This window comes from Pantherophis guttatus, chromosome 2 (assembly GCF_059756535.1).
Source record: "Pantherophis guttatus breed Tessera chromosome 2, ASM5975653v1, whole genome shotgun sequence".
In the NCBI taxonomy this organism is placed as follows: Eukaryota; Metazoa; Chordata; class Lepidosauria; order Squamata; family Colubridae; genus Pantherophis; species Pantherophis guttatus.
This window is the reverse complement of record NC_142064.1, coordinates 236,196,111-236,221,279: the sequence shown is the minus strand read 5'-3', so window position 1 is coordinate 236,221,279 and position 25,169 is coordinate 236,196,111. Positions and strand designations below refer to the sequence as shown.

At 37.2% G+C, this 25,169-nt stretch overlaps 1 protein-coding gene across 1 annotated transcript in view; it reads right to left on the bottom strand.

The window, feature by feature from the left end:
* Window positions 1–24,410, bottom strand: part of PDZRN3 (PDZ domain containing ring finger 3) — a 218,508-nt gene extending 194,098 nt beyond the window's left edge. Inside the window, exons 1-3 of the mRNA XM_034440556.2 lie at window positions 22,657–24,410; window positions 10,206–10,292; window positions 6,548–6,655 (exon numbers count right to left, since the gene is read on the bottom strand). Of these exons, the coding sequence (XP_034296447.2) occupies window positions 6,548–6,655; window positions 10,206–10,292; window positions 22,657–23,376 (915 nt within the window). The 5' untranslated portion in view covers window positions 23,377–24,410. The remainder of the gene's footprint in view (window positions 1–6,547; window positions 6,656–10,205; window positions 10,293–22,656) is intronic.
* Window positions 24,411–25,169: the final 759 nt, after the last annotated feature.

Below are 25,169 nucleotides of genomic sequence, written 5' to 3'. Positions count from 1 at the left end.
AATATAAGGCAACTGGCAGTTGGGACAGAGTTCCTTTCAGATGGGGAGGGGGAGTAGAACGTCTAACTCCTTAGCATCAGAGCATGTGAATATAATACTGTATATGAAATATTAATGATCTGATGGTCATTTCAAAAAATCCTTTCTTAGTGAGCACCTAGAAGCCAAGAGGAACATACATGCCAAGGTGGTGCAGTGGTTAGAGTGCAGTACTGCAGCTACTTCAGCTGACTGCTAGTTCAGCAGATCAGCGGATCAAATCTCACCGGTTCAGCCTTCCATCCTTCCGAGGTGGATAAAATGAGGACCCAGATTGTTAGGGAGCAATATGCTATTTAGTATATTATCTTTGGTGTAATCTGCCCAGAGTCCTCAGAGAGTGGGCGACATAGAAATATGACTAATAAATAAATAAATGCCAAGTTTCAAGTTTGTAGGCTTTACCGTTCTTGAGATTTCGTGATGAGTGAGTGGTATTTGGCTTTTATATATATATATAGAAGATGTACCCTTTCTCAAGCTGGTATCTATTAATTGCATTGAAATGCATCTTTCTAATCTCTACCTAGCAGGCAATGGAAACCTCCTTTTGATACTTAACATTCAATGTCTATTCAAAAGCTAAACCAGGAGACTATGAATTGTAGTCCTGCTTGGACACAAAGCTAACTGGGTGACCTTGGACCAGTTTCTTTCTCTCAGGAATGAGTCAATGGCAAACCACTTCTGAAAAACCTTTCCAAGAACACTGCAGAAACTTGTCCTGACAGTTTCCAAAAACTGGACCAAATTGAATGGAGGCAAAAGTTACAAAGTGCAACAGAATGGAATCCAAAGGCAATGATCACTTCTGCAAAAATCTATACAAAAGGCTAGAGAAAATTCAGGAGTCTTTTTTCTTTATATATTGCTGTTTAAGTACACAGATGATCCCATGTTTTTAAATAAAATGAAACCACTTTTTGAATAGGAATACTTTCAATATTCAATAGCTTTTCAGCTGATCCACATTAATTTTATTCCAATCACTTCATACAACTGACATAGTAATTTACTGCATGTGTGAGACATTAAGTGTGATTATATCTAATTGTCTACTTATTGTGTTGTGCATGAGCTCCAAAATAGTACCATAGATGAGTTTTCCAAAACCTGGTGTACTCCAGATGTGTTTTCCACAGTGGCTGAGATTGACGAGAACTGTGGTCCAACACATCTGGAAAGCACCGTGTTGCTATAGCATCTCTAAAATAACATCCAGACCCACAAATTAACATCCAAAAGTTAAATCATGATACTTTTTAGTTACCTAAAATTGAAGGAATTAAACCAGAAGTGGAAGAACTGTATCTTATTTTTTTAAAGTAAAGTCAGTATCTTGAATTCAAGCTGAGAAACACAACTCAGCAGAATGTACATCCTTTTTGGAACTGTTCACAAGTATTTAATCTAATCCTGAACAGAATGAAAATGTGAACAACATACATATAATTATGTGTAAAAACCACTGGAAGAAATATGTTCTTAATTTAATTTTTGTACTTCATTTCTTTAATTGTCTGAACTGAAATTCAGCCACTCTCTGTACTCTTGCTATTACATCTTTCTTTAAATGATAAATTATATTTTTGAATTAAATAAAATCAAAACAATAAAATTATATTCTGTATAACAATATACTTTTTTTATATGAGAATTTTTTATGATAAGCGATTACACCCATTGTGTGTGTATGTATATATATGCACCTTTAAGTCACTGACTCTTAGTGGCTGCCTATAGTTTTCTTGTTAAGAAAACTATAGGCAGGTAGTCTCAGAGGTAGTTTGCCATTGCCTCCAATGAGAGAAAGTGACTGGCTCAATGTTACCCATCTGATTTTGTGTCCAAAGTGGGACAAGAACTCCCAGTCTACCAGTTTCCAGCCCAATATCTACACCAAAGGTCTTTCATTTGGCAATTATTATTTTTTACAGGTTTGATCTTATGCTATATTTGATAATTATTTCCAATTTACTCTGTTCTTCAAAGTGGTCACAGAGGCATAGAACATTAGATATTCTGTGCATCTTATTTATCCCTGTGTTTCTTTTTTCATTTCAGATCATTGGAAGGGAACCTATTTCAAAACCTTATGGAAGTTACATACTCCTGGCTCACAGGTTAACAAAACACCATGAATTTTCTATTAAGATCAGCATGAAATGGAATTTTGTTTATTTCTGAAAGTTGTTCATCTACAACCTGACTACGATATTTAATATCTAAAGTATTTTACAAGATAGGTATTCTAGCCTACTTGTACATTTAGAAATGAACTGCTGAATATGACCAACACTTTTTAAAAATTTGTATTTAATAGATCATCTCTTCTTTTTTTTTGTGCTGGCTACTGACTAAAGGATAATAATGTTTCCATGCAGTTGTTAAATAATTCTACCAAAAACTCTCATTTCTTTCTTGTTTCTCACTTCAAAAGTCAAAGTGAAGCAATCTTTAAGAATGATCCAACCTACAGCAAAAATAGCTTATCCTGTTCTCTTTCAGGCCTACATATTTTTCTTGTTATAAACCTATTATTTTTCTGTTTCATCATCTGCCAGTTTGCAACATCCTGATTTTAGCTGAGACATAAGCATAATGCACTTTTTGCAAATACTGTTAAGAGCACAAAGACAATCTTTCACACTGCTATTTTTTTCCAGATCATGAAATGAACACAAAATTTAACTAAATACAACACTGACATATAAGGAGCTTTTTTAAAATTCCTGCTAATCAACCTCTCTGTAATGTAACTGTGAAACGTGGTATCATTTGAATTGTTAAATCTGGTATCCCCTAACTAGGCAGGGGGGCTCAAAATCAGCTTTCTGATTCAATAATTCTACATACAGGCACTGTGAGAGTTGCCATATATTCTATTCAACATGCAGGGTTGATTTAAAGAACACATATACAGCCTGACATTGTCTCCTCATCAAATTTTCTCACAGCATTTTTCATGTTCAAGCATGTTCCATGGAATTAGATTATATTCTAATTCTTTCCAGCTTGGACTCCAAGTTTCTTTGCTTCAAGTCAAGTTCTTTACAATCAATTCAAAGATTGGGAATTGCCTTCTAGTCTTGGTGATTTTTTTTTTTTTTTTTTTGAGGAAGGCATATGGATGTGAATATATGTAATGAGGACGCAGAAAACTAACGTACAAGATGGATGTCTCCAACAGCTGATTTGGGCTCCCTTTGAAATTTTCCTATAGTGTGTTGTTCTTAACAACTCTTTCACAGCATGAATAAGCCAGCACATGAACCATCTTCTCTTACTTCATCTTCTCTGGTTTATGTAACCCTACTTTATTTTTTAGTAAAGAGCAGTGTAAAATCCTCAGACAGCAGCAAAGTTTATTATCATCCCATATCAGCATTCATAATGTCCATGTGTTCAATAAAACTTAAATGAACTGCCACAAAGTTGTGGCCCAATTACAATGCCAATATTTAAAAGCTAGCAATCCTTAACTCTTCTACAATACAGAATGATCTCCACCTTTTGCAGTTACAGTAATCACTGATGCCCAGATCAATAATTATAAAATAATACATTTTAATTCCTCAGTGGAAGAGACCTGTATCTACTGATTAATAACTATAGTGTGACACTATTCCTTATCTGTTTCACATTCTTTCTACCAGAACAAGGTCACCTTTGAAGGGTATCTTTGCCTCTCAGACATTAAGATTGGATTGTGTTTGGGAGTCCAGATAACGTTAATGTGTTTGGACATTAAAGAGATAAAATACAGTTCAAACATTCAACCACCATAGGCTTCCTCATCATACTAAGACTATCACAATTCCAGAAGATAACTTGCATAGGCATCCAGAGCCTTTTAAATCTCAAGATTTGTGCAGGCTGGAGACACCAACGAAATTAAAGATAAGTCTGTTACAGTATCTGATTTCTCCCACTTATTCTACCGAAGTTATTCTGTAGTTATAAAGCAACTAATCCAACTGTCTGGACGTGCTATTCCTACTTTGGATTCATGTATTGAACCTCGTTAGAGGAAGTTAAATCTTATAACTTCATAAATAGATCATTAGTATTCACCACATGGTACATATAGGATGTGCCTTATTTTATATTTTTTTAGTGTGAAAGTAACAGAAGAATTCTAATCTGAATTATGGCAGAGAAAGAATTAATTCTTCCCTCCAGACAAAAATTGTTATTAGGACCACAGTAAAACTCTATTTATATTTCAGTTTTAATCTGACTAGATATAACCAGATTAGAACTGACACCCACGCATATCCACTCAGAGAGATATAATATACAAAGTATTTATTTATTGATTGATTGGATCGATTTATATGCCGCCCTTCTCCGGAGACTCAGGGTGGCTTACAATGCATTAAGCAATAGCCTTCATACATGTATATTGCTTCATTTAATTTATTTTTCATTATTAGTTATAAAAATGGGAAAAGATCATACCAATAAAAGACACAACCACTTCTAATTGCCACAATAATGCTTTCCATCCTATTTTAAGTTATGACAAAGTGTCTTAGATGACATTATTTGTTTACATATTATTTAGTAAATTAAACTAAAAATGAGCAAGGTTGAAATCCAAACAGGCAAAGGCGTTTCAAATCTGGCATGGACATATATCCTGTACTTCTTAGCACCTATAAGGAATTGTCCCTTGTCCCTGGTAGAATTTATATTTTATCGACAAAGAAATAAAGGGAGACTAGTACAGATCTACAGTATTTCAAACTATTTAGCTCTCATCAGCTAGCTATACCCTTTCTGGGATTCGAACATGGGCTACTTGCATATTAGGTAGATGTATCAACTTCTAAGCCACGGGCTCTCCTCGCTTTGTCAGCTATACCAGGGGAGAGATTAAATGTTTTTTCCGGTGAGACCGGTCTATCAGGGCAACCTGGTCTACCCAACTATGGGACAGAGCATACTGCTTCTGCCTTTCAGCCCCAATCCAGGAGCCTTTGCTGGCAGAAAGGTTGTCTGCCTGGATTGGGGCTGAAAGGCTAAAGCAGTTTGCTCTGTCCCATAGTTGGGTAGATCAGGTTGCCCTGATAGACCAGTCTCACCGGAAAAAACACTAGTCCCTGGTAGTTACATGTGGGTATATCTTGTTGTCACCTATGCAAGGCCTCCTGAAATCAAATGAGTGTTTTCTTTTCCTTGAGACCATGTGACCAAAATGCAGGTTTGGGGAAAGGCATGGCTGCTTAAGTTGCTGCTAATAAGTAAACAACCATGGCTGTGCAGCATCTGAAGTGTATTTATCCCTTTGGATCTAAACATGTCATTCTTCCAGAAAACCAAAACCCTGAGGTCCAGTTTTTAGAGAGAGAAGTTGAAGTCGTTATAAGATTTATAAAAGTTAGTGGAAAAAGACTGCATGAATATTCCTTCTTTCTCTTCCAGACAGCCTTTTTATATCTTTAAATCAGACATTATTTTATAATCTGCTTTATCTTTTTCAGGCTCTGTTGCATCTTTAATCAGCCTTTTCCAAGCATAACCGGTTCTATCTTTAACAAAAGTTAAGTACATAAATAAATACATTTATTTTATGTGTGCAGAAAACAGAAAGTCTATATATTGCTTTCTGACAATAGAAAATCCATTACAGCTGCTTATTGCACATTTTAAAAAACATAAGAGCAAAGGAATTCCAGGACTTGAAGAGACTGGCTGCTCCAGTGCTATCTTTGGCCCAAAAGCAAAACTCCTTTTTGCCTTTTTTTCAAAAAATAAAATAAAAGAACAATAGTCCAGTAATGCTTCCATCTTTACAACAATTTTAAAAATTCAGACACTGAGAAAATCAACAATGGAACGCGATTTGCAATTAATTGCTTCTTGTTCCATAAATTTAACTTTCTCCTTCCAAAAAATAAAAAGAGCTTTAACACCATTTTAAGAAAGGAGCACAACAATAAAAACTATTTTTTCAAGCAATCAAGACATTAAGGAAATGGGGAAAATGTCGAAAACGAGCATCCAGTAACTCTTTAAGGGATTTCTTAGGGAAGCTCACCAAAATGTATTCCCACACTCACTTAAGAGAGGCATCTGTCCTTTATCAACTGTTTGAAACATTTTGGTCTTCTTGAAAAAAAAAGTCTTAGAAACCAAGCTAAATAAAGTCACAGTTTTCACAACAAATATTTGCCCTCACATATGGTTTTAACTAAACCACTTGCATGTCTCCATCAGCTTCAGAAGAAATAGCTGCAGCATACCAAGTAGAAGCTCGCTCTTCAAAATATCAGGACAAGCACATACCTTCCATAATCTGCTTTCTATAATTAGATAACAACTATACCTAAAGCCCAGAAGGTCAACATTGAAGCAGTCAAGCATGTTTCAGCTGCCTTCTCTTCCAGCTTCTGCTGCTCATGTCACTATTCTCCTGGATTGGAAATGCATGCTATACTTTATACCACAGAATGAGGATATAGAGCTATGCCAGTTGAAAATAGATTAGATCAAGTGTTCTTACTTCAATAATCTGGTCATGAATCTGGAGTCCTCCTTCCTTGGCAGCAGGCCCGCTGTCAGCTATTTTAGAGACAAAGATTCCTTCGCTGGTTGGGCCATCTTGATTGTCCTTTAAGCAAAGCAAAGAAAAAGAATGCAAACAGCACTTAAGAGTGAAGGAAACCGAAGTCATAGCAATGTTAACTATTGAAACATGGAATGCCATGTGGATGCTAGAGGACATTGTTGGTCTGCAACATGGGAATGCAGACCTTCTCCAGATAAATGCTAAAAGCAGCAACAATTGGTCTCTAATTTGGAGTAGCTACATTGGATGCTCCTGATAAGCACCAGAGGAAGAAATAAAAGAGGCTAGTTCCCAAGATGCCTCTGACCCTGCCCACATCTACACATATAACAGATGAGGACACATATAAACACATATAACAGATGAGAACACGTATAAAATTAAGGTTTTATATTTTTAAAAAGTTCTACTTCCAGGATTCATCTGTAAACATTTTGCTGATTGTTAAGAGGTTTTCCAATATGTATCATTGTAATATGAGGGGAGGAAATGATAATAATATCCTCATTTAACTCACTGTACTAATTAACATAAGACATTGCCTTTTCTTTTAACAGGGCACATTTGCTTCAGTGATGTTGGCAAATGAATATTACTCCATAGCATGGAAACATTTTATTCATTGCTGACCAGCTGGAATTTGCTTAGATTTTAAGCTTTTAAACATCCCATTTTTAATGCACGCAGAGTAGCCTTCCATGTTTTTTAAACCTAAAATATTAACAGAACTTTATATAAATGTTGTTTGTAATATCCAATTTAATTTTTTAAAGATAGAAGAGAATATTTGTAGCTCGGGGTAGAACTGTTTGGTCCTTGATGCTCTCTGAGCTTAGTTGTTTTCTTGCAGACATTATATTAACAAACTAGGTACCATCATCAATGCTCAAATGATGATCTTACCAGTTTATCATCAGTTGAGCATTGATGATGATACCTAGTTTGTTAATATAATATCTGCAAGAAAACAACCAAGCTCAGAGAGCTTCAAGAATCCAACAATATTGTAAAATGTTTGTACAAGCTATATTGATATTTTTCATTTAGTTATTTATTAAATATATATGCCACCCATGTCATTGTCCAGCTATACTTTCACTTAGTTGAAAAATAGAAATTTAAACAGGTAACAAACCTTCTAATAACATATTGTATTGTAAGATGTTCAGGAACCCTTTGAAAAGAGAACTGGGTGGCATATAAATTTAATAATAACTAAATAAAAATATTTACAGTTCAGGATGTAATCCTGTATATGAACCCTTGGCAGGAAATGTGGAAATATTTTCATCAAATTACTTAACAAATTTGTCTTCTTATAAGCAAAAGCATTCCTATATTTAAACATATTGTCAGACAATATGGAGTCTGCAAAGTTTGTTAAAATATAACAGCCCATAAATGTAAAATATTTTGCTGATATTCAAAACAATTATAATTATTAATTGCAAGCAAAAATCATAGTGAAAAACAAGTGTCATCTGATCAATAAGCAGAAAAATAAACAAATTATTAAAACAAATCATCCAGATGTCACAAAATTGTTTCTTATGAATATCTTATTGGAAATTTGGCATGTAACAAATAGCAGGTCCAACTGCTTTACAATTTTGTACAGTATATAAGCTTATAGTAAGAAAAAGACTATACATTGAGAGAGAGAGAGAGAGAGAGAGAGAGAGAGAGAGAGAGAGAGAGAGATACACACACACATATATATTCTAGCAATGGAAATATTTTTATTGCTTCTAAAGGCCCATGGAATTTACTAGTCATTATGCATGAGCAAAGCAATGTCACTTTAAGGAGATGCATTGAGTAAGAATGAAAGAACAAAACAATAAAAGGCAATGCCTCCACTGAGTGAGACATCTCAGTGTTTCTAGCTGACACATTAGGATAAGTCACTTTGCTCTGCTGGGCTGCTTTAAGTTGCTAGAAGTACTAGAAAAATATACTCAAAATCTCAATGAAGAGCACTGGAGAGGTTTTCAATCAATCCAGGTGAAGTGTCTTTTAAGCCTTCCACAGCTGTATCTATTGTTTTTGCTTCTATTCGAGAGTCCACTTTTTAAGCATGCTTTTGAAGAAACTGTTCAAGTCATACAGCAGTCTTTGCCAACTTGTTGTTTTCCAGATGTAAAGGACTTCAACTCCCAGAATTCTCAATGGCCATGGGAAGTTCAGCATATGGATAAAATCAGGTTAGGAGATACTGTTCCAAAGAATTCATTTATTTATTTGTCTTTTCTCTAGAAGCAAAAAGCAATATATACATAGCACTCTCTTCTCTAATTTTTCTCTCAACAAGTAAGTTGAACTGATAGCTAGACATTCAGAGAATATCCATGGCAAAGGCAAATCCATGCATTTGGCTCTCCCCATTTTAAACATACTATGCTAGTAGGAACTTAATGGAATTTATATCGTATCTTTTCAACAAAGAATGGTATTCAAATTGAATATCAAAAGTGACTTTTAAATAGAAATAAATTAAAACATAATAAAAACCCCATTAGAAACATATCAATAAAAAGCATAGTAGCTGCTTAAACAAAGCTCATTTTCTGAGGTAACGAAAGTAATAGGATAGCTTCATATGACAGGTTGAATCTGTATCAGTCGTATCTGCTTAATTCCTATATGATCAAGCATTCCTAAACTATCACCAAACATCATAAGAAGAAACATACCACAACCATAAGGAAACAGCATTTTTTCCCAATGAAATACAGGTAGTCCTCAACTTCCACCATAATTCAGCCCAACATTTCTGTGGCTAAGCAAGACAGTTGTTGTGTGGCTTTTGCCCTGTTTTACAAACTTTCTTTTTTTTATTATTGCAAAAGTTTTACTTTTACAAACTTTCTTGACACAGTTGTTAGGTGAATCACTGCAATAAAGTTAGTAACACAGTTGTTAAATAAATCTGGCTTCCCCATTGATTTTGCTTGTCAGAAGGTCGCAAAAGGTGGATTATGTGACCCCAGGACACTGCAACCACCACAAATATGACAGTTCCCAAGCATCCAAATTTTGATCACATGGCCATGGGGATGCTACAATGGTCGTAAGTGTGAAAAATGGTAATGTTACTTTTTTCAGTGCTATTGTAACTTTGAACTGTCTTTAAACAAATGGTTCTAAGTTGAGGTCTACTTGTATATGCATGGGGATACTATATTTCAGGGAAAAACATGCATGTTGCATTACACATCATATGTTTCTTTGGAGTAAATCCTACAGGTGGCCTTTTTTAGCCACTGTCTCTTACAGTGATGTTTGTAGTTACAGAATTTATGAAAAAGTAACTTTTTGACTTTTTCAGGTCTGGAAAGCAAAGGAAAGCTGAAGTAAGATCATGAACACATTTAAAGTTTCACCTAGCAACTGCTTTGAGAATGACCAAGGAGTCCCATTGTGGTCACTAAGTGAGAACTAAATATACTTTGTTATGTTGAATCAGGCTTGATCTTCAATTGGCCTTTTTTCCTATGTTTAGAATTATAGATTTTATATATTTCATTACTTTTTCTAAACACCTATTTTGCATCAAATATTCCTAAGAAACATAAGTTCACTATCAACATACCATACATGGACGACCACCAATTATATTAAATCCAAGAGATCCTGAATCACGATGAAGAATAAGATTCAATGTCTTTGTCTCTTCACCCTGGAAAGAAGCAAGGAAAATCAATTTAACATTGGCAAGTGTGAGACAAATTTTGTTTCATAAAAATGATTTGAGAAACTACTAGGACTTGTCTGAAGATTAGATTTCAACAAGTTTAAAAAACGAAACAGTCACTAATTTTTATTACCTTGGATTTTTTTCTTTTTGTTCTAAGACAAAAAATTTAGTGTTTTTATAAGGACTTACTGATTTTGCATGTGTCATTTACAGAAGCAGGTATCTTCATATGCATGACTGCAAGTATTTAGCATAAAGAAAATACAAAGACAAATGCTGGAATATTAATTACAGCTAGAAGCCTTTGATGGTGCTGGTTAATGCAGTTGCAAATACAGCTTACCTTCTGAGATAAAAAGGAGCCTAGTTCTAGGAATGTAGTGCATACTGTCCATATCTTCCATAAATATTTATGATACTTCGTTGTTATCTCTCTCTTTTTCCTCAAGCATTTTACTGAGATTTATTACAATCTAATTATTAATAAATTTGTAGGGAGGAATGTGTCTGTTCACAACTGTGTTATAAACAGGACATCAGAGTAAAGGACAAAGGATCAAAATTAGAATACTTATTCTGAAGAAAGAATTCCCTTTTCCATATGATGGTGCCTCTTACCAAAACATGCCAATCTTTTGAAATCAAACTTGGAGATAATGATTCCACTCTCTTATGCCCTATCAACATACAATATTCACAACATCAGTCACTTTAAGTAAACCTGAACTGTTTGACCACACAATTCTCATCTTTGTAAATTGTCTATTGTGCTATTTTCTGACCAGGAAACAATGCCTTAGGGGAAAATATGTCATATATACATATATACTTATTTAATGAAGTGCTGCTTGACTCTAATCAACTTCAGTGACAGTCCCCCCCCCTTGATTTACAAAATATTTTGTAATTGTTTGTATGCAAACTTTCCTAAATGTAATGAATACATTTTTTTTTTTTGCCTGATAGGAAACAATGGTTAGAGAAAATTGCCGTTTCTAAAATATGTACCATTTGTTTAATTATGAAAAGAGCACGTACATATACAATAACAAACTATGAAATTCTGCAAATTGATCATGTCTGGTCCACTGCTGATCCTGTTCCTAAATATAGGAAGGTCATTTGCTGGCCTTACATCCTTTATATATCACTACTGAAATGGGGAGACATAGCACTGAAGGGGAAAGCACCATTTCATGCATGTGGATTCAGCTCTAAGTACTTGCAATTCCACTTGATAAAAGATCAAATATCAGGGATGGAAACAATTTCTACTTGAGACCTAGACCTTCGAGAGCAGAGTTCAAGATGCACTCTACTCAGAGGTAGTATTACTATGTTATAAAAGATCCTATGAAGGGTCAGTATTGCATTTCTTGGGAAAATAGGAGGTACTCAACCAATCTCATTGTACATATGTTGTGCACTGACAATAAAGACTGAATTGAACTGAATTTTAAGTTTCTTTTAATCTCCCATCAGTAATACTAGAAAATGAAACAACTGTGTCTCCCCATTACTATATCAAGCAGTGTATGTTGTGGAATAATAAAAATGAAATCAAGCTATGTATGTGAAGATGATATAAACTTGTAATTTTGAAACTTCCATAAAATAAAAATAGATACAATGTAACTAACATTAACTCCTTTTGTTTTTCAATACCTTTTAAAACTGAATTGTTGGTTCCATTGAAGCAAAGCATTTCTTAATAGAATGGATATAAAGGTGCCTCCAAGTTGATAAAGCATACTGGTTTGTTCATATGTTTTTCAGTTGTATATATTGCTAAGTGTATTTTAAAAGCATGTTAAAGTAAAGGAACAATCTCTCAAAATATTTAAAACCACTATTAAAAAAATCAACTGATTTAAATATTTCTATAGCCACGTATCTTCCTGCTAATTTCAGATTTGATTATTACCAAAACATCAACTTCTATGATTGAGGATCAAACTACAACTTACTGTTTAATAATTTAATATCCCTAGCAGTTTTCAAAATAGGAAACAAAGATTCCAATTTAATATACCTGGTTGCTTGCATCTGCTATGATTTCAAAGGTGTATACATTTGCTTTCCAAATGGTCCAGAGAATTAACAAATCAGAAAAATGTAGATGTCAAGATAAAATTTTTGCTCCACCTTTAACATCCTGTAAAGATATTAGCTAGTATGTAAGTGGCTTGAAATTAATGTATTTTACAGAGTCACAAGTAACAATTCTTTTTCTGTTCCCAAAGCCATCTAAATCAAGGTTTTCATCTTTATACCACAATTCCTCCTGAAAAACTAAGGTGTGCCACAGAAGAGCCCAGAGATTAAAATGATAGTAATTTTTAAAATCTACTGTTCATTATAGAAATAACAGAGTAAGTCTAGTCAAAAAGTTTATTGAAATTGGGAAGAATGCTCACATCCATTTTGATAGGGTTACTTTTCAGTTTCAGTTGCTTGAATATTTGGCAACATATATCCTAGTTACAGTATTACAAAATCAATCTTCCTGTTTATGATTTAGTCACAAGAGAAATAACAGAACTGTCTGGAATTTAAGGCTTGATTCAAGTCCTTTACGCAGTTAATCTAATGAAAGCAGACTGGAGATATACATACTAGTTCCAGATCTTCAGTCATCAAAATGATAAGCACTTGAGTACACTATAAAAATATATGGGTATGCGAAATGTGTGCACAATAATTCATGGATCTTTACTATTAGCTTCTGACCATTACATTCTCACATACCTTCTTTGTGAATATGGTTCCCACAAAACATTTCAATCTAGATATTCTAATTTTAGCCTGACTCAAATTATTAGCTGTAATGGTTAAACCCATTTCAAACCCATTAGTTAAATTTCAAACTCACACTTATCAAACCCATAGTGTCTACAGTATGCATGTAATGGAAAATAACCACATAGGGAAATAGTAAAAAAAAAGTTATGATTCTGCATAGAATTTAATCAAACATTTTTCAAGCTTTCATAATCAAATTAATGCCATAAATTACAATTATTCTGTGATAATGTGATACAGATGTTTTTGACTTTAAGAGACCCAACTTCAACAAAGTAAGAGAGAATAAGAAGGATTCCATGGGTGGAAATCTTAATGGGAAAAATGATATAGAATGCTTGGGATACTCTGAAAATGAGATAATAGAAGTCCAAACAAAAGTAATACCACTGAAAAGGAAAAACAAGAGACTCCAGATGAGACCAGCATGGCTGCACAAAGAGCTCTGTGACAAATTGGATAATAAAATAAAAAAATGGAAAGAGGGACATAAAACTAGAGCAGAATATCAGCAAATAGCCTGAATCTGCAAAGACAGTCAGGAAGGCTAAGGCTCAGAATGAACTAAGAGTTGCAACAAATGCCAAAAATAACAACAAAAAATATTCTTCCATAAAAAAGGAACAAAAAGAAAATCAAGGAAATGGTTGATACACCAATGGGAGAAAATGACAAACAGATGATGGACAGTAAGGAGAAAGCAGAACTGCTTAATTCCTTCTTTGCACCTGCCTTTACACAAAAGGAAAAAAAATAGCCCAATATATCAAAAGCAGCACTGTGGGAGACAGAACAAAAATTCAGGTCAAAATAGGTAAGGGATTGACAAGAGAACACCTATTCATTTTTGATGAGTTCAAATCTCTGGGACTAGATGGTTTACATCCCAGGGTATTGGAGGAGCTGGCTAATGTGATCCACAGAACCACAGAATGACATTTTCAGAGCTCCTGGAGAATTGGTAGAGGGCTGAAAAAGTGCTGATGTGGTTCCAATATTCATAAAGCTTTAAAACAAATGGATCCAGGAAACTACAGACCAATCAGCTTGACATCAATACCTGGAAAAATCCTGGAAAAGATAATCAAACAGCAGGTTTGTAAGCATCTAGAAAGGAACAAGGTGATTACTGGAGTTCAGGATGGGTATATTAAAAACAGATCGTGCTAGACAATATTATTGTCTTCTTTGATAAAGTGACTAAAAGAAGGGAAATGCTGTGGATATAATATACTTGAACTCAGTAAAGCATTTGACAAAGTAGACCACAGCCTACTTCTTGGCAAGATAGAACAATGTGACATAGACAGTATCACCACCAGATGGATTTGCAGTTGGATGACCAGTGGGCATCCATTTATTCTCTATAGCACCTGAGGGAAGGACAAGAAGCTATGTGTGGAAGCTTGTCAAAGGGAGACCTGGAAATAAGGAAGAATTTCCTGAAGTGAGAACAATTAATCAATGGAAAAGCTTGCCTCCCTGATTGTTGGAGGTTTTTCAAAAAAAAAAGATTGGACAACCATTTGTCTGGGATGTTATAAAGAGACCTTTCTTGGGCAGTGGGTTGGACTAAAAGAGCTCCAAGGTCTTATGATACTTCTTTTTCTTTTTGCATGTTAATAATGAAACTGTCAGTCAAGTTATATTAATACTCAGAAATATTCTGTAAGCTAAAGGGTCACATATTTTCCTGTCACTGCTTTGAATGAAAAGGGAAGAGAGCTAAAATCAACTAGTAAATACTGCAGACTCTTAGAAATCCCTACTAACTTGTAAAATTGTACAACAAAGTAGTCTTTGGAAAATATTACTAAGTTAGACTTCAAAGAACAATGTATCATAATGCCTCATTTAATTATATGTAAATACCACTGATTTCACCAAGATTCTTTTCCATATAAGCTAAACATGTTTATATCTCAATCTCTAAATGTCTGATATTGTGTATGATCAAAATCCAGTCTGCAGAGAAACTCTGCTCACTATAATTTATTGCATTCTTACCTCTTCCAGAGAAAAAAAGTAGAAAAAAAAAGACAAAAACATCCAGTCCTAGGAGACTGCTTTTATGATCTAGTAAGTTCAGAAAAGAAAACACAAGGATGTCATTGTCACAAAATCCTATCCTCTGTTTTCCATTGCTTGATGGAAGAAAAAAGAACTACATTAACCAAGAAACCAATTCTAGATTTCATTTAGAATTGAAGCCATGATTAAAGCAGGGGAAAAAAGCTTTCCATTGCTACTTCTAATTCCAATGCTGCTATAAGAAAAGAACAAAATGGCAGTATTATATAGTAACCAATTAAGTTTAGGAGAAAATGTTTTAGCAAAGTTTTGTAAACATTGTCCACATCAACTTTGCTATGCATCCCAGTTTCATAACTGTTTACATTTTAGCAGAATAATTGGAGAGGGGAGGAGGAAAACCCATATTGATAATTCTACCAGATGTGCTTTCAAAGTTGTGACAACTTTCTTGCCCCTCCAGAAATGAACATTTTTAAAGAATGCAGAAAGTGCTCTTCTCTCCTAGTCTGACTAAATATCTTCTCTGTCAATCACACTGATCGTTAAGGAAAGATTTTGCTGCAAAATGCCATGCCCCCCCCCACCCCCCGAATCAGTTCATCTGATCCTAAAACAAATGGAATGTTTCTGGCATGTGGTCTTCTCACAGCTGAGTCAAACTCTTAAGAAATAATTCTGTATTCTAAGCTGGCAATTATGGTTGTTTGGGAAAATAAAAGAGCAAACATCAAAATATGAACAGTTGTTTCAATGGCATCACCATTAGTAAATAAACTGGTGGTAAAAGGCATCTTCTAAGGCAGGGATGGCTAACCTTTTCTGGTCTGAGTGCCCAAAGTACGAGCTCGCACACCCAAATGCGCAAGGGCACACCCGAACCCCCAAAATGCAATGCATGCCTGGCACCTGCGCAGTGCTCCACCCCCACAAATGCGTGTGCATCCGGCCACATGCACCCTGTCCCCTACGTATGCGTGCCCCACATGTGCCCCACCCCCACACATGCGCACTCTCCCACACACCCCGCACCCCCACGCATGCACGGCAGAGACCTGATGACCAGCTGGCCGGCAGGAAATGCGCACACATGTGCGGCAGAGTTGAACTGGGGCAATGGCTTGCGTGCCCACAGACAGTTCCACAGTTCTAAGGGCTGCATCAAATCTGCTAAGAGTTCCTTTTGCAGCCTCCAAAGTGAGACAAGTAGCAGTGGGTTTTTTGCCTCCTTGCTTGCTTCCATTTTTAGAGTTGTGAGATTTTAAGACACCAAATGGGAAATTTTGGCCTATACAGGCTGAAGGCACCCATTCCACCACTTAAAACTCTCAAACTCCTCTTCCCAAAACTTACATTACTTGAGGTTTTACCTTAAATAATTTGTGGTGTATACCTGATATTCTTTAAAAAGCCTTCTAGATCTCTAGGTAAGACAGTTGCCCTTAGAGTTGGTTATTATTTGACATTTATTTATTAAATGCATAAAACCACCTTATCAAAAGCAAAGACATATATATACCTTTCACATTGAGTAGATGTTATATAAAGCAGAGAACAATGAAAAGTAATAAGTAAAAGAATCGTAGTTAAAAAAGTTTTTAAAAAAACTACAGAAAGTTTAAAGTTGAAAAAAATTTAAAACTACAGAAAAAAATAAAGATGATCTACGTAGGTCCAGGAGACACCAACATCTCTCCTATCTCCTACACTCATAAACAAACTATAATTCCTTCCACTAACTCAATACACCTTTTAAGACACTGACTTTTGTTCTTTAAATTTGTAATCTTTTTTTTTCCCAGGAGCAGATCAACATATGGCCAAAATTGTGGAAACCTTTTGGGAAAAGTGTATTTTTGAGGTTTGATGGCTAATAACACCACTTTTTTTGGGGGGGGGGAGTTTCAAGATAATCATATTCCACTGCTGGAATGGCCTGGGAATAAATAGCCCAGACCTTAACCCAATTGAAAATCTATGGAGCCGACTAAAGAAACTTGTTAGTCAGAAGCGACCCAGCAATAAAACCCAGTTAATAGAAGCAATCATTCAATTTTGGTTTCACATTATAACAGCTGCAGAACTAAAAGACTTGGTTCACTCCATGGGAAGACCATAATTCATAAGGCCATAATTCATGCTAAAGGTTACCCAATTAAGTATTAACTGACATGATAATTTTTGTATATCTCATTTTTTCTATGGTGATCATTTTTGTATATCTCATTTTTTTTATGTGTTTCACTTTTCTTCTTTATACTGTAACTGCTATTCTAATAGCAAATACTTCATAAAAATTGTTGCATTACATTCTTGATTAAATTATCTTTCCATTGATATATAATTTTATGGTACTACTCCAAAAAAAGTGGTGTTATTAGCTAGTTTTAGAAAATACACTTTTCCTAAAAGGTTTCCACAATTTTGGCTGCTACTGTATTACTTTTGGGGTCCAATTCAGACTTCTGGTTATCACCCTATAATCAAACTCAATTTCATTGAGAGCCACATCAGGGTTGTGTTTGACCGAGGGGGGCCAAGATGGGCGTGGCCAGACATCACACATATCGGGGGCACCTCTGGTGGCCCGAGGGCTCTGCCAGCGAAAATGGGCTCCAAAGCTCCGTTTTCAGCTGCGACGGCCTCTTGCAACCCTCTGTCAGTGAAAACAGAACTCGGGAGGGCTGCATGCAGTTGTTAAATTAGCAACATGGCTGATAAGTGAATGTGGCTTCCCACATCTGACTTTGCTTGTCAGAAGGTCACAAAAGGTGATAACATGACCCCGGGACACTGCAACCTATAAATACATGCCAGTTGCCAAGCATCTGAATTTTGATCATATGTCCATCAGATGCTGCAAGTCATGTGAAAAACAGTCACAAGTCACTTTTTTCAGTACCATTGTAACTTGGAATGGTCACTAAATGAATTATTGTTAGCCAAGGACTACCTCTGTTTTCAATGTATGCTTTATTTCCTAATATAGGTCAATTATATACATTATTCATATGCAGCTTAAGTCATGACATAAGAAACTGCAACATTGATCCTCTATCACACCCAAAAATATATATTTAAAAACAAACTATATTTTTATAGTTCAATTGACTGCTTTAATACTAATAAGCACAGCAAACAAATTACTAACAGCTGCCCTTGGGACAATTAGTATTTTATATAAGCTTATTTTGACATGGTGCAACATGGTGGGCTTATGAATGAAACCGTTTTACATTAACTGCTGCAGAATATCTTAGTATCACTCTAATCCCTGAGCGAGTATGCCTGCCTGCCATTTGTTTATAACTTTGCCCTTTGCTGCACATAACTATGTTGACATCGTGGTCTGATTAAATAATCCAGGGATCAAAATACTGGAAACCTGCCATCCTTTCACTCCCCACACAGGCAAGAAAGGAGAACAGGTCTATAGCCATGCTGTGGTTTGACTCTGTATTTCTTCAGTGTTTAAAGATGTATATTTTCTAATTGCACTTCTTTTGGCCAAAATTGTTAACCTTGGAAAGTTGCCCAAAAGGCTGTAAAAGACATGTAATTGATTGAAGACTGTGCCACACTTTTATGGTGACTTGACACCTTTGGGCTTTCTGCAGATTACATGCTGCCTTTTTCTGAAAACTACATAACAGCCTTTTTGTGGACAGGCTGAAAACAAACAGTCATATTATCCAGCTGTGTCCATAAATCTGATGAAAACACTGCTGCACGCTATCAAAGACTTTAAACAAGAAAATAGCAAGTGTCCAGTTGGGTAATTTAATAATGCCCCAGCCCTGTTACAAGACCAAAAGTCAATTCAGATATTACATGTTCCAATGATGAGATCATTCCCTGTCTGTACACTTATTAAAAAACAGATTGAGAAATGCAGATAGCTTTTTGCTCACAATTGCACATTTCAGAATGGAATCTCTAAGATCTAATTCTATTATTCTAATATGCTAATAAAAAACTTATAAGAAGCTACAAAAGCTATCTGCATTTTACAACTTTAACAGATACCCAAGCTCTAGATTCAGGTATTCAGACACTGGTTTCATGGCAAGAGTTAACATGAAAGAAAGTTTGTAACTGCAAGCCACCCAGAGCCATTGACTGAGATGGGCAGCCATAGAAATGGAACAAATAAGGTAGAAGGCAGACCCCAAAGCAAATCAGCAATTGAGGCTCATATTGTGGAACAGAGCAAAAATATAAATTTCAAAAGGGGAAAGATACTAATATATGATCAGTGTATAGATATTAATAGTATCATATTTGGTAAGAAAGTTTGGTTTTCATTTAGGTATTCAGGATAGGGACCAAAAAGAGAAGAACTTGGTGCTATACCCTAGCTTGGATTAAAGAAACATCAGGAGTCAAAAAGTTTCATATCAACATCAAAGTCATCAAATTAGTACCAGCCGTATACAAATGAAGGTATGGAATTCCATGGAATAGGAAGCTAAAAAAATGTGAACATAAAGTTGTATGTTGAAAATGAATGTGGATCCTGAATGTTACAGCTCACTGATTTTTCTCCATGGATTTAGTTTTACAAGGGGACCACAATGATGATTGAGGTTTGTTGGATTACCATCAAGTCACATTGGGATAGTTTTAGCTATCCCACAGTCCACAATGTGAATGAACAATATGGGATAATTACTTCTTGGATTCTTACAATGTTGACATTTTCTAGTAAGAATGATTGGATTGAAAGTTTATTTAAAACAGTTCATTAAGAAATGTCAATCTTACTGGGGGGAGCAAGTTGAAGAAACTTCAAGTTTCTGGCCATTTGTTTCCTTTTGCTCTCAGATAAGAACTCAACACATATTACCTTGTTCTAAAACCACAGCTCTTTATATATTCTAAAATTAGTAGCAACCAAAATAGTGAAGACCTAACCCAGATATGGAGAACCATATCCTACCCTTTCTTCTACCAGTATAATACAGGTAGTCAGACATCTGAAGAAAGCTATCATATCTCCCCACAGTCTTCTCTCCTCCAGGCATCCAACATTTCCAACCATTCCTTCAGTTCTCTTACAAATCTTTTAGCATCCTGGTTGTCCTCCTAGGACATGCTCCAGTTTGTCACCATCTCTCTTAAAATATGGGGCCAAATATACGTAATATACTCAGTGCTAGGCAAAACCATTTTTTCTTTTCCCAGGAATGTCACATTTTATATTCAGAATGAGAGGTCAAGGAAACATCTTAGAAGGCAATACTGAGCCATGTCTGTCCTGCTGCTGTCAAGAAAACTACATTGACTCTTCCATTACTGTGTTGTATTCCACTGGATCTTCCTTGGTGGTGGTTGTTGTTTTTTTAGTGTGTTTACAAATATTTAATGATATGAGTATTTTCCTTCAAGTCAGAGAACATTAGTAGTAGGCAACTTTGGAGTTAAATAATTAAGAACCAATGTTCACTTACAAGATGCCCATTAAAGTTACACTTTCTTTCTCTAAGGATTTTGGGAGTGAAAAGATAGATCATTCATTTGGGTAGCACTGAATCAAGAGATTTTTGCAAGCTACAGGGGACAAACTCCATTTTATCATTCTGCTTTCTCAAGATCCTAAAACAGATTTCACATGTGCCTTTGGTAATAGATGAACTTAGATATGTTAATGGACAGCCACACTCTGTAACATAATGAGAAACAGCTGTTAGCAAAAGCTACATGGTGATCTTTCTACATAATTACCAATTCCTGCTATCACCCTGAGTGATATCATCCCAACTGCGGTATCAACATTTCCTTTTGGAGAGAAGTGAAAAAGAAACGCTGATCTGGGTTATCTTTTATTTTCCTTAAGAGAGCCATCATTCATGCTTTCGCTTTTATTTATTTACTAATTCATTCTATTTATATACACTGTAATCTGCATGAACTCCTGGTGGTTTACAGCAATAAATGCTGATGGCCTTAAGGATTATCTAGAAAACTCTAGTAAATTTTTAAATTTAAGAGAAAATATATGTAATCTGCCCAAATGATCATAAACGAATAAAAAAGCAAGCCTTTTGAGAATCCATGCCTTTGTTTCAAAAGATGTCCTGAAGTTTTTTTCCTTCTATGATCAAAACACTGAAGTATTTCAAACTCTCTACTAACCCCAATCCAGGGTCTCTGGATGACTAGACTTTGACTTCCATAATTCCTAGACACTACTCAACTTTGCTAGAGGTGGGGAAAACTGTGCAAAACCCCTCAAAATCAGTCATGATTGAAGAAACTGTAGTTTCAAGGGAGAAAAAAGACACATGTTCAATAAGAAGTGTTTACAATAAAACCTAATTGTGTAAAGAAGCCCACAAAGGCAACTTTTCGTGGATATGAGATGAGTTGCACTTGCTATTCCCCCCACCCCACCCCACCCAAAAAACCAGTACCAGAAAGAGCAAAAGAACTTGGTAGAGGCTCTTAAACTCTGATTAAACATCCACAGCCACCACCCACCAAATCTCTGTTTTGCAGGTCCTATTTCTCCTAAGTTAGTGGAGAGCAGCTTAGCTGTAAATATTTGCCCTTCACTCTGAGCCCACCAGCTGGCTGAAACTGCAGCTGACAGATATGTCTGTAAAGAAGGGAGAGAGTTAGAGGGAGACTGGAGGGGCTAAACAGATTTCAAAGAAAAGAGAAGAGAGAGCTCTTTCCCTCCAACTCTCACTAATAAGGAAAAGAGAAGAAAATAAACAACAAATATCCTGTCTCCTCACTCTTCCTTCTGCCTTGATTTGTTTGCTGATTCCCAAGTTACAGATACAGGATGCCAAAAGTCTGGCACTCGTATGGCAACCTCAGGGTCTTGTTTTGTTTCTCTCCCCCCTCCCAAGAGGGATGTTTCCTCTCACCAAAACATTTGTGCCAAACTATTCTTGACCCCACTCGAATGCAAAGGCCTGGCACATTTGGAGGGCGACCACATTCAAAAGAGTTTATCCTGCAGGGATGAATATGGGAGGTGCATAAAAGGGGCCAGAACATTTGGTATGTAATGTTTGGAAAGAAGGAGGGGGGAAGAGAGGGGGGAGGAAAGGAGAGAGAGGAGAGAGAGAGATGGAAAGGAAGGAGGTTTTTTTTTTTTTTTTAAATACTGGGTTGTGTAACCAAGCTTTCCATAACTGGGGCATCCCACAGATATGAATTGCAAAAGAGATTTTGAGAAAGCTGCACACACAGGCCTTCAGGTAGTTCAAAGCTCACACATCTGCAGAGCAATCCTATCCATGAATGCTCAGAAATGAATGCTGAGGGCTACAACTTTAGGATTAGGGTTAAGGTGTCCTCTGCTTTCTTAGGGCCAGGGGCCATTTGATTATCTCCAAAGACATTGGCGGCAGACTTTAAAACACCATTGGGCTTCCCCCTCCCCTCTCTCTTTCTGGGGCGTCCCACGAGAGGACAAGTGACCAGAAAAAAAAGGGATGGAGTGGGGGGGGTGGTCACAGTGCCGCCCGCCTGTTGGTGAGAGGGGTGTCGTCGCACTCACCTTGCTGGGCGAAAAGGCGGCCAGGCTACGGCCAAGCGAGTCGAGGCGGGCGCTGTATTCGGTGAACTTCTTCTGGTAGCGCAGCGCTGTCATCTGGAGTTCGAGCTGCACGGCCGAGAGCTGCGAGAGGAGCGACTTCTCCCGCTTGCCGGCCCGCAGCGCCTCTTTCTTCAGCTCCTTCTCCAGGCCGGCGAGTTTGGCTTGGAGGGCGCCGTTGTGCGCCTTGAGCGCCTGCAGGCAGCAGTGGGAGCCGGCCTTGCGCTCGCGATGGGTGAGCACCAAGCCGCAGCCTTGCTCGCAGATCCCCACCGGCCGGGCCTCGCAGCTCTCGCGCATATGCGCGTCCACGTCGCGCAAGTTGAGCACTTCGGCGCAGCCCTTATGGCGGCACTTAGCCGGCGAGTAGTCGCACATCTCGGCGTGCTCGGCCAAATGCTGCAGCTTGACCACCTTCTCGCAACCCCGCTCGCGGTTGGCGCACTTGATGTCCAGCTTGAGGATGAGGCTCTTCAAGGGCAGGACGTGGTTCAGCTCCTTGGTGGACATCCGCTGGCACTTCACCGGGCAGCTGCCTTGTTGCACGACCCACGGCAGGACGCAGCCGGCGCAGAACACATGACCGCAAGGGGTGGTGAGAGGGTCCTCCAAAACTTTGTTGCACAGATTGCATTTGAAATCGGGATCCACCTCCCCGTTGAAGCGATCCAGCTCAAACCCCATCGCTCTCCGCCTTCGGCGACCGCAAGGCAAACGCCTCCGTCCGTTCCCCCGAGCGCACGGACCCACCCAAACTCCCCCGCTTCTCTGGGGTGAGAAATAAGATTAAGCCGCGGTTTTAATCAGCTAGTTATATGTATATATCTTTAAGAGAAAAAAAAAAAACTCCAAATCACACGGTGTCCGAGGAGGGGGGAAAAAGGGGAAACAAAAAGAAAATCTTCCTTCGAGAGAAGAAGCCCCAAACTGCAGAGGCCACCGGACATTTATTCTCACCGCTCTCCGCTCTCATTCCTTGCGAGGCACGAGGAGCAGCCCAGACTGGCTGACTGCGGGCTGTCTACTGACTGAACTAATTGCCTCAGACTTCCTTGCAAAGGCTGGAGAGGAATCCTCTACCGCATTGACCCTAGTTAAAGCGCAGAGCTTCCTTCGCCCACCTCCCTTCCCTCCTTCCCCCTCACGCACGGCCTTTCCCAAACCCCTCCTGCTCTCGCCTTTTTTGGCTCGGTTTAGCTTCTCCTTTTTTTGAGAGAGAGAGAGAGAGAGAGAGAGATTCGGACGGGGGAGGCCTGATTCCCTGAAGCTGAGAATGCTGTTTATTCATGAGCATAATCAGCAGTATGGCTCGCCGGATATATGAAGAAAAAGAAAAAGGGGGGGAAAAAAGTCTCGGGCTGAAGCATTCAGGAGTTTGCACAGGGAAGAATAGAACGGCAGTTACATGAAGCTTTCTTTGTTCGATGGGTTGTGAAGTTCTGGGCTGAGAGGCTCTTGGAGCAGTTTCTGGTATTGGGGGGGATCCCTTCGGATTTTATGCAAGAAGATTCTCTCTATCATTGCAAATAACCTATTTGGCTTTTTTTCCTTTCTCCTTGAAGAAATACCTGGAAGCACACCATGTTTAAGGGGCGAGCCTAAGAGCACCAGCGTGCCTAATGTTCCCTTTAATTGTATTCATTTTATGTATTCAATTCATGCTTATACTTATATGTATTATCTAATATGTACTCCACAAAATATATAAATAAATGTTTACTTGCAATATGTTCCGCAGAAAGAGGAGGGTTCTTCTGTGTGGTTGGTCTCCCAGCAGTGGCAGATTAAGGCTCACTGTGCCCTAAACACAAGATGTTTTAGTTTAGTTTTATCAATTTTATTTTACAAATCTTCATTGGTGTTTTTTTTTTCTTTCTCAACTTTGTGGTGCCCCCTTTGGGCCTGGTGGTGCCCTAACCACGTGCTTAGTCTGCTTAATGGTTAATACACCACTGTCTCCCAGAGCATTTTGTCAAACTTCCATCCTTTCTAAGGTAGGTTAAATGAGGACCCAGTTTGTGGGGGCAATAAACTGACTTTGTATAAATATACAAAAGGATGAAGGCTATTGCTTAACGCATTGTAAGCCGCCCTGAGTCTCCGGAGAAGGGCGGCATATAAATCAAAATTTAAAAAAAAAAAAAAAACTTGCAGGTAACAGAACTTTGCAGGAAATGCTAATCCCCTGAAAATGCAATTCAATACAACTTGAATAGAATAGGGATCCATAAGCAAAGGGAAAGAGATTCTTGGCTTGGCTCTTGTATATGTGGAAACAGCAGTCTGATGGTGTTTTAAAGAAAGAAAAAAAGAGACCAATGTTGATAACAATTGTAGTTTTGTATCATAAGAAATAATGTTTCTACGGTATCTTTATTTTGTATTCATCGATTCTCATCTAGAATACAGTACTATCTCCTATTCTGGGAACCTTTAAGAATAATATAAATGAAGGCAATGAAGAATGTCAAGTGATT